At 52.0% G+C, this 9,352-nt stretch overlaps 2 protein-coding genes across 2 annotated transcripts; both read right to left on the reverse strand.

The window, feature by feature from the left end:
* Nucleotides 1–641: 641 nt before the first annotated feature.
* pex6 (AAA family ATPase peroxin 6) lies at nucleotides 642–5,491 on the reverse strand. Its single transcript, XM_025707600.1, has 3 exons — nucleotides 5,112–5,491; nucleotides 1,301–5,045; nucleotides 642–1,242 (listed from the first exon to the last, which is right to left on the reverse strand). The coding sequence occupies exons 1-3, from the start codon at nucleotides 5,293–5,295 to the stop codon at nucleotides 774–776; spliced, it is 4,398 nt and encodes a 1,465-aa protein (XP_025558875.1). The 5' UTR covers nucleotides 5,296–5,491; the 3' UTR covers nucleotides 642–773.
* Nucleotides 5,492–5,811: 320 nt separating this feature from the next.
* Nucleotides 5,812–8,422, reverse strand: BO88DRAFT_373389 (multicopper oxidase; the record flags this gene model as incomplete). Its single annotated transcript, XM_025704270.1, has 9 exons — nucleotides 5,812–6,394; nucleotides 6,466–6,759; nucleotides 6,832–7,052; nucleotides 7,106–7,250; nucleotides 7,306–7,354; nucleotides 7,414–7,807; nucleotides 7,854–7,877; nucleotides 7,928–8,024; nucleotides 8,084–8,422. The coding sequence occupies 9 exons, from the start codon at nucleotides 8,420–8,422 to the stop codon at nucleotides 6,014–6,016; spliced, it is 1,944 nt and encodes a 647-aa protein (XP_025558876.1). The 3' UTR covers nucleotides 5,812–6,013.
* Between the last annotated feature and the right edge of the window lie 930 nt (nucleotides 8,423–9,352).

Consider the following 9,352-nt stretch of genomic DNA (forward strand, 5'->3'; position numbering starts at 1 on the left):
TCAGTGCCAGCCTTACTTGCTTCTCAACCCACCATGGCACTGAAGGGGACTGAATGATAAGAACCCCCGTGGTGCGACTCATCTTGATTCGTGCACAGCGCCGAAGTCGAATCGCCGACCACCAGTCACATTCGAGATAGTGGAGGATGGGTTGCTGGAGAAGACCGGAGTCTAACCAGGTTTGGGTGACGGAGACGAAGCTTATTTGGCCGGTGAAACATGGATTGGGCAAAGGACCTGCTCCGATTCCAGCAGAGATAAGCTCCCGCTCCTGGTTTAGATATCTCATAGTTATTATCCCAGTGATGAGAATGTGGCAACACTTGATGATTAGGGCACCAATTGACTCACAGAAGGCAAACAGTCTTTGTCGGTTATCAGGAACCGATAAGAAGATAAGTTCCATACCCATATTTTTCTCTTTTATACCAAAGATAGAGCTGATTATCTTCCTTTTGACAGCAAAACTAATACCCATCGCTAACTGGAATTTAAGGTCCCCCTAACCCGAGTGGGGTTAACGCATTCGGACCCGATCGTTATGAAGCACGCGAGCCGCATGCCATTTCTGCCTGCATTATGGAATAGCAAATGTGTGGATAGTACTATGGTATAATAACATCATAATCTCTTCTCACATGGTATGCAGTCATAACAGCTATAATATATGTATAATATGTACACCAGCCCTCCAGATGGCCTTATATCATGATGAATCATACAACAGGTCATCCGGTGGCGCCAGGAATCTATCGTCCATTGCCTCTTCCTACTCACTTGGATCCACCGTCCTGTGCTAAATGGTCGGTACGGATGATATAGTCCTCATCTCCCCCGTTGGTCACCCCATCCTCATCGTCCTCGCCAACATCATCGTAGCCTCGTCCTGTGCCCCGGTCGGCCGTCGGTCCGTCCAGAGACGAATCCGAGTCGCCGTTCGGCATGGCCACGAGCTTGTTCTTCGACTTGCCGCCTGTTCCTGCAGGACTCTTCCCCTTACCCTTCCCACTAGCCGACTGGCCACTCGGTACTTGCTTGCCTTTACCCTTTCCGGAATCGTTGACATGCGAGTCTCCGTTGGTGGTGGGTCCATCCATACTGAACTCCAGTTGATCTCCCGATTTGAGTGCCTCCAGCACTTCCTCGATGGTTTGGGGCGCGGCATTGCCCGACTCCTGCTTCTGCTTATCAACCGATTCGAACGTCTGTCGGATCCGCTCGAAATGCTCCAATTCCTTGGCACTGCACGCTGTTAGAGCGGGAAATCTTGAAAATAGAGGGATCAGTTGCTGGGACTTACCTAACACTAGGAACCAGCTCATCCTGTGCTTCCTTGAAGTCTTCCTCCGTAACCATCACCGCCACATCCTCGGGCGTGGCCAAGTGGTCGAAGAAGTACGCCGTGCTGACCGGCTCTCCAGGGAGCTGCTTGATCTTCTCGTCAACAGCCGTAGCCTTGCGCGTAATAGCCTTGAGCATAGCATCCGAGCACAAGGCGTACAAATCGGCACCCGTGTAGGTCAGAGGCAGCCGATCGGCGACTCTGCGGAGCGATAGATCCGGCGACAATGTGAACTTTCTCGTTAGGGCCTCTAGAATAGTAGACTGCTTTTCATGGGTATCGGAGACACCCAGATAAAGCATCTTATCGAACCGACCAGGACGGAGAAGAGCCGTGTCGAGGAGGTCGGGCCGGTTGGTGGCACCAATGACAAAGACGCCACCGCTATTTTCCTCACCCCCATTCATACCGTCCAGCTCCGCGAGAAGTTGACTGACAATGCGGTCCATAACACCGCCGCTATCTCCTTGGTTGCCTCGCTTAGGTGCGACGGAGTCCAATTCATCAAAGAAGACAACACAAGGCCGAGCATCCCGCGCCCGCTGGAAGACTCGGCGCACGTTCGCTTCGGACTCTCCAATGTACATGTTGAGCAGCTCCGGTCCCTTGACGGAGAAAAAGTTCAGAGAGAACTCGGTTGCAATAGCCTTCGCGAGTAATGTCTTGCCGGTACCTGGAGGTCCGTAGAATAGGATACCACTTCGCTTCTTCATGCCTTTAGCGAATAACTCGGGTCGCTCGAGCGGTAGCTGAATGGTTTCAATCAGAGCATCCTTGACGTTGGTCAAACCACCCACGTCGTCCCAGCTGACGTTGGGGATCTTCGGCGCGCCGATGGAATCAGCAAAGTTCTTTCTGGCGGCATCAACTGCCGCATCGAAATCAATCTTCGTAACTCCTCGTGCTGCGTCTCCGCCGGAGACTAGTACATCTCTAACGCTGACGACCTGGCCGGCGTTCTTGCTCGCCAGTTCTGCCAGTTTCTCGAGACGCGCCGTTCTTGCGGCTGAGGCTCGCTCAACAACATCCACCAAGTCTCCCGCAACGAGAGCGGCGGTCTTCAGAGCCACAGTAGACAAGTCAACATCAGGTGATGTTTTGATACCGCGTTCGGTGACAGCGTTGCGCAAGATCCCCTCACGTTCTTTTTCCTCCGGGGCACCCATCTCAAACTCGTGCGTGAACATGCTACGAATGCCTTCAGGGATCTGCTCCACATCCGTGGTGGTCGCGATTACGACTCTCGCATCCGCCACAATATCAGCCATCGCTGAGATGATACGGTCTGCAGTCAAGACTTCGATGTGCTTGATCAAAAGAGCCGTGCACTCCGGCCCACAGTGGAAAGCGCGCTCTGCTCTGGCCTTCAAGTATGCTTCGGTCTTCACGTCACCTCCATTGGCGCCACCTTCGGTCAAAATATCGTACGCATCGATGGGGAATGTATGAAGACCAATGTCAGCACAGGCGCGGTTTGCGATGGTCGCCTTGCCAATATGCCTCTGTTGGGACCTGATCAGGATAACGACCGGTTTCATGCCCAGTTGGATTGCACGGGGGCTGGTTGCCACTGACATCAGGTCTCGAATGCGCTGCTGCAACGGAGGAATAAACGACTGTGGGGTTTCCGTGATAAGGCCATGCGGAGTCGGAGCGTCGTTGGCGGCCCGTGGAATTGTCTTGACTCCAAGCCAATATTCCCATCCATTGTTGATAGTGCCTGGTACCCTGCTGACATCACTACCCGCCTGGACCATCCGGGTGGTGGCTGAATCGATAACAGCAACACCTCCCCACTGATTCTCGGGCCCATCCTGTTCGTTGGACGTGCTAGGGACAACCTGTCCAACGCGGAACCAGGCGACGCCCACTTTCTTGGATGCGGTTTGGTTAGCATCAGTAACCTGGCCCAAACGAATAGTCAGATCATCATCCTGGGCACCAGTGTCACCACCGGTTGTTACAGGAAAGACGGCTCGACCGAGTCCTTCATCAACGCTGATTCCCACAAGATCACCACCTTTAAGTAGTCGTCGTTTCGATTCAAAATATTGCTTGAGACCAGCAAACAGGGCCGGTTGAAGGACACGATCCATGGATAATGGAGTAGACACTTTAAGTAAAGTTACTTCCTTCGCCAGAGGTGGGCTCCGCACGACACTTGACTTCACCTGGTGCAAAAGACCAGGCTTAGCTCCATTGGCCGCAGCAAAAGCGATCGGGGAGATGCGTAGATATTTCGGGTTCTCAAGATTGTTCAATAGCAGAGGCGGGACGAAGACGGAAGGAGTCAAGCGCGTTGGCGCACGCTGAGAGATACTCGACCGTCGCTCGCCAGACTGGTTGATCGAATACCGAGGTTTAGCCGATGGCAGGCCTGGGAGTCCGTATATCTTAGCGGCACGCCAATTTCCAGAGTCTTCCTCTTGTTCGTTGAAGCTTCCAAGCTTGATGGAGGCGAAAATGTTCAGCTGCGGTTCTTCGGTGGCCTCAATCCTGACCCAGTCTCCTGAAAAACAGCCAATCTTTGCAAGTGTGCTAATATCCACAAAGATGAATGATTCGGTATCATCATCTTCCCGTGGCCTGGGGTGGAGAAGGTCGCTCGATACCCTCCGAAGCAAGCCTTCCGCCTTGAATACCTTCCCGCCGTTTGTTCGCCCAGGGCGCATGGTCGTAGAGGTGAAGTTAGACGCCACGGACCCAGGGGTATGTGTACCATCCCCACGGCGACCACCTGCCCGAGGTGTGGCAGCAGTCATCGCGGACATGACGCCGGACGGCGGTTGAGGTAGTTCGGGAGCAGCAAGAGAAATCATGTCATCAAGAGAGTCGTCCGATGTGTCGCTAGCATTTCCTGACCCTTCCGTCTCCGACTCATCTGCCGTCGATGTAGCTTCGACCTCTGTGCTGCTCTCCACCGGCTTATCCTCCGCGGCGGAGTAGAACTGTTCGTTGGACGTGTCATCGGCTTCGTCTTCCGCGACTTGCTTCAGGAGACCCGAGCTCGACCGTAAGCTTCGCTGTGACCGATGGCCCTGTGGCCGTGCCTGGATTAAAACCACTTTGGTCGTTGGCATCAGCAGGCCCTGAGAAACCGGCTCGCAGTACGAGATGCGCGCAGGAGGGGACGGGGCATAGGTGATGGGATGGGGCGGTAGTGGGAGGGGCAGTACATCGCCAGTATGCACCACCTTCTCGGCTCCCAAGGCCTGCCGTACAGCAGCCGTCAGCCTATCTTCCGTCTCCGCTGCCGCCTTTTTCGACTGCTTCTTGGCCTCGACACCACCCTTCCCTGCCTTCGCCCAATGTCCATTGGGGCCATTCTGACTGGGCGTAAAACCTCCGCCAAACTTGTTCTGAACATCGTCGTGGTTCCGGAGGAGATTCCGCTCCACAGTCACGTAGATGGTGTCCAAGGGTAGAGGCGCAACATCCAACAGCTGGATCTCAATGGGACGTTGTGCTTGGAGGGTATGACGAGTGGGATCAAGCTTGCTCAGGGCATCGGTAAATGGCTGCAGAGAAGTCGCCGAGCTTGGGAAAAGGACGGTGGAATGAGGGAGCGGCGATTGAGAAGAGCGTTCTTTGGACTGCGGCCGAACGGGAATGATGGTCCAGGCTAGATCCTCAACCGCGTTCGAGCCCGGTTGGTACGGCGAGATGGCGATGTAGTGAATGTCTGTTTCCTTTCCAGTTCCTTCTACATAGCCAGTGAATTCCAAGTCAGCGGAGTAGTACAACCCTCGTGCGGTTATGTTTCCCTTACCGGTAGAGTGGAAGAGGTCACCGGCCAGATCCTCGGACACAACCCCGACATTCCCGCGGAGCTGAGGATCGAGCGAGAGACGGGCGGAGATGGGTGCCCGGTTGCGCATTCGTCGTCTCACTGCATTCCGTCTCCGCCGCCTGGGCTGATCTGAGTTGTTGAAGTCACGGTGTTCGAAGTCCATGATCGGAGGCGCGGGTCTAGTCAATTGCCGTGTGCTGGGCGGGGAGTGATGGGTGGTGTCTTTCCGCGACACAAGATAAGATGAGGGGAAGGAGGAATTGCCACACAGAGAAGGAAGGAGTGGTCACATTCCTCGCCCAGTAGCGACTCAGGATAATGTAAGGAAAGGGAAGAGAAAGTCACCGATGGGACTAGTGCAGAGGAAGAGAGAAGCGGAGAGTCGCGACACAAGTCCGGGGAGAACGACGAGGCCGCCGCAGCAGCTACTGTTGCTCGGCACCGCCCGCCCTCGTTTCTGCCCCTTCCCGATGCCGAGGTTCACAAGATCTTCCTTCTTTCCCCAACTTTTGGGGTCTCTCCATGATCCACTCTTGACACATGGGCTGCTTTGCACATTCCTGGGTCTAGGTGTGGTAGCATTAAATTCCATTGTATTCTTCTACTTTACATGCTCACTCCAGGATATGGCCGGTGCGAGTGATGAAGACTAAGTAGCTATCTGGCTATTCGATTGGGATGACTGAATATATATCTTGAGCCGCCTACCACCGTAGTACTTCAAAATACTATTACTGAAAGAACAAGAAATCAATACTGCAAGCACCAGTACTATATCCATAACTATGACAAGAGAAATTCGGAAGCCACGTTTCTTTCGCTGCTGTTGGTATGAGTCACGATTATTGACTCCCAACAATTATCCTCCCCAAACACTAACCTCAAATCCCCGAATCATCCTGAAACCTCCCATTTGGATTCCAATGATTCGAAGCATTTGCAAACCAAGCATCCCAATTCTGACACGTCCGATCCAATTGGATTCTCGCAACAGTAGAGTCTTCAATACCCGCCTTGAAAGCCGGCTGCTCTTCTAGGACCTGAAAAGCCAAACCCGCAGAAGCATGCCATGCAATATGGCAATGTAGAGTCCAGGAGCCTGGATTGTCGGTCTTGAAGGCAATCACGATAAATCCATTCTGTGGAAGAAGGACGGCGTCGCGACGCCGTGGGTTTTCCAAATTCAAGTCTAGGTCTTCGCTGCTGTTGTACTTGTCGGTGGAGTATTGTAGGACGGCGAAGTCGTGGCCGTGGAGGTGGATCTGAAGGTATACCAGTTAGTGTATTGTGCGGCTTGGTTATTATAAAAAGAGGGGTGGGGAGAAAAGCTTACTGGATGTGCGTTGGGTGCCAAATTGCCTCCAGTTACTGGGGGCGTAGCGACGATGTTGCCCCCGATTATCAGCATGTAGTTCCATGTGGTCTGCGCGGGTTGAGCCTCAGCAGCTAAGTAGATGACAGCACTGCTGTTATATGGAGGATCGAGGTGATTGACTGTTGGCTCCGCGTAGTTCACCCAAAGAGTATCGTTCAGGAACTGCCAGAAGTTGACAGTCACCTCGGGGTCATCTCCCACCGCTGAGAGGTTCCATTGGCCTATAGTAACGCTCAATGTCTCGATAGGCGACTGTGCCATGGTATATTTAACCATTGGAATGATGGGGGGTGGCTCTTCTATTGTCCACGGGACGACCGGCACCAAGTCCAGCATGTCACTGCAGGTGTTGTTGTATGCGTGTGCGTTCGTTGTCGGGATCGGTGGATGTGAGCCGCCTCCATACCAGAGGATACCCTGTCTGGCATCTGGGAAGGTTTCGAAGTTGTGGCACCCTGTGGCAGGATCGGTTCGGATCCAGTAGGCCATGTTCATGGAGTCACTGAAGTTGGTTTTGGTCTCAAGGAGGATATGGTATCTCTGGCCTGGCCTCCGTTAGAATATGCTACGGCTTCAACTACACTTGGTGAAGACACACCTATCCCAACATATATATGGTCTGTCGTGTAGGGTTGGACCGGCACTAGATCCATGCCGACCACTGTGAGGTTGTGACCATCAATGCTGAAGATGAAGGTCGTATCGGTTGACCCATTGATAAGTCTGAGAATGTATTTCTTGCCCTGAGTATCAGTTAGCCCTGAATAAATGTGACCAATGATAGAGGTGGTTGCACACAGGTTGAACCTTCTTGTGGTATCTTCTCTCCGGAAAAGAACCAGCATAGCTCCCTATACTATGTTACTACACAATATGAAGTGACAGCAGGTAAAAGGTTTTCCCGACATACCATGTCCATTAAGCAGGATACTCGTCTGCTTCGGTGGAACTCGGGTCAAATTATTAGCAGACTGCTCTTGATAGTACAACTGGAAGGCACTTTGGTGGTTGTGATCCGTGAAGATGATGGGATCAATGGCTTTGTCGAAGTTTGCTGATGTTGGTCCATGGATGGTCAATGGCCCCAACACACCATCCGAGTACTGAAGACTGTAGTGACTATGGTACCATGTTGTGCCATACTGGGTTGTATTGAACACATAGCTGAAGGTGTCTCCAGGTGCAATGGGGCACTGAGTTACCCCAGGCACACCATCCATGAGACCATTACTTAGCATCCGGAGTCCATGCATATGGATTGCCGTCCCGTTTCTCCTAAGATCGTTCTTGACAGTGATGTCTAGTGCTGTAAGCGTGGGCCAAGGCAAAGTATGCACACAACTTACTTATCCAGTCTCCCCAGCATGCCTCTAGTCTCGTGAGAATTAGTTTAACAACTTACGGACAAGGCGGCACTTACGGATCCAAGGACCAGGATAGCTATTATTGAAGACCTTTGCATAGGGAAATTCAATTCCATCCAGGTTCAACGATCGTTCGCCCACTGTGAGGATGTACTAGGCCTTGTTAATCTTGGTAATGTACTTCAGAGCAGCAAGGTCTAAATCGAAGATACCTTGCGCTCGATACCAACAGGCCATCTTGTCTCATAATCCGTGTTGATGTCAAAGTCCAGCGAAGAATTGGTCCGATGCTTAAGCCAGACGCTTCGGTTCTCCGGCGTAGGATTGTAGGTATACTCAGCTGCCATGGAAGGATACTGACACCTAAAAGGCTCGCCAAGGGTCTCTTCCGCGGCTCCAGGGGGTATGAAAGAGAGGTCTTTGGGAGCAGGCGTCGTAAGACCTGCATCATCGATCTGCAGTGGGTATTGCAGCGAGGATTGTTGAGGTTCATGAAAGGATGAGAATCCGAAGTAAGTGATAATAGCAATGAGGTAGGTCTGGAGAGCCATTTTGGACGGTCCTCTAGGCTTTAGCGAAGACTTCAAGACTTACCGCTATAGAGGTGAACTTGTTCACCATAGGACGGACGGTGTCTACTATTTGAGAAAAACAAGCAGTGAGATATGTCCTTAACCAAACTAGGCGGGCGTCATGATGCAGCATTGATCCTTGACAATGAGGCAACTCATTAACGAGTAGCTTTGCTTGTTCATACGGGTTTGGACCACTAAGCTACGAGTTCGTTTGGGTGTTCGAAGGGACATTCCCTGGAACATTGCTGTGGCTTGAGTTTAACAGAACAAGCGAGGTCGGATATGGTAGTATACTATTCGATAGATTCTATGTAATTGGACGTAGGGTGCTGCCGGGTTCGTAATGTGTGGAATTTCTGGTTGTAACTGTACCTCCAATCCTGATCATTCAATATCCTAGAGTCCTCGGACGGCTCGGGATACTCTAATGTGAAATCAATGGTTAAGTCCGGACCCAGAGGTTGGGACAGAGGCATGGTAGAGAAAGGAGAATACGAAGGTCTCAGGCAGCTTTCGCAAGATTCTCGGGCTCACTATGATCAGACAGGGCGCATATACGCTGATACAGACTGACATAAGGTTAGGAGTATCCTTGATCCAGATGATTGGGCCCTGGATTATATCCGAGACATGCCTACGAGCCACGACCGCAAACAAGTGACTTCGAGAAGAGTGGGATGCCAAATCGCTTCAATTATGTTAGGCAAGCAAGTACATTGCGGGCTGATGGCGCTCGTATCGGGAGCGCTGATATCTAGTCAGCGTGACTAGCTCTCAATAGAGCATATCCAGACACAACTTGTAGGTCCCATATATGGATAGACGAGTAGCTGTGTCGCTGGCTACTCATTTCGTAGTAAGCGGCAAGACAGCATCCGCTGTTGATACGTCAGCTAAAACTACGAT

This window comes from Aspergillus vadensis, assembly GCF_003184925.1.
Source record: "Aspergillus vadensis CBS 113365 unplaced genomic scaffold BO88scaffold_27, whole genome shotgun sequence".
NCBI classification, from domain to species: Eukaryota; Fungi; Ascomycota; class Eurotiomycetes; order Eurotiales; family Aspergillaceae; genus Aspergillus; species Aspergillus vadensis.

Excerpts from the sequence above, each read along its gene's own strand:
- pex6 (XM_025707600.1), bottom strand. The coding sequence starts at position 5,295 with ATGGACTTCGAACACCGTGACTTCAACAACTCAGATCAGCCCAGGCGG. Across the intron at positions 5,046-5,111 it reads TGACCTCTTCCACTCTACCG|AAGGAACTGGAAAGGAAACA; the intron begins GTAAGGGAAACA and ends CTGGCTATGTAG. Across the intron at positions 1,243-1,300 it reads GAGCTGGTTCCTAGTGTTAG|TGCCAAGGAATTGGAGCATT; the intron begins GTAAGTCCCAGC and ends AACAGCGTGCAG.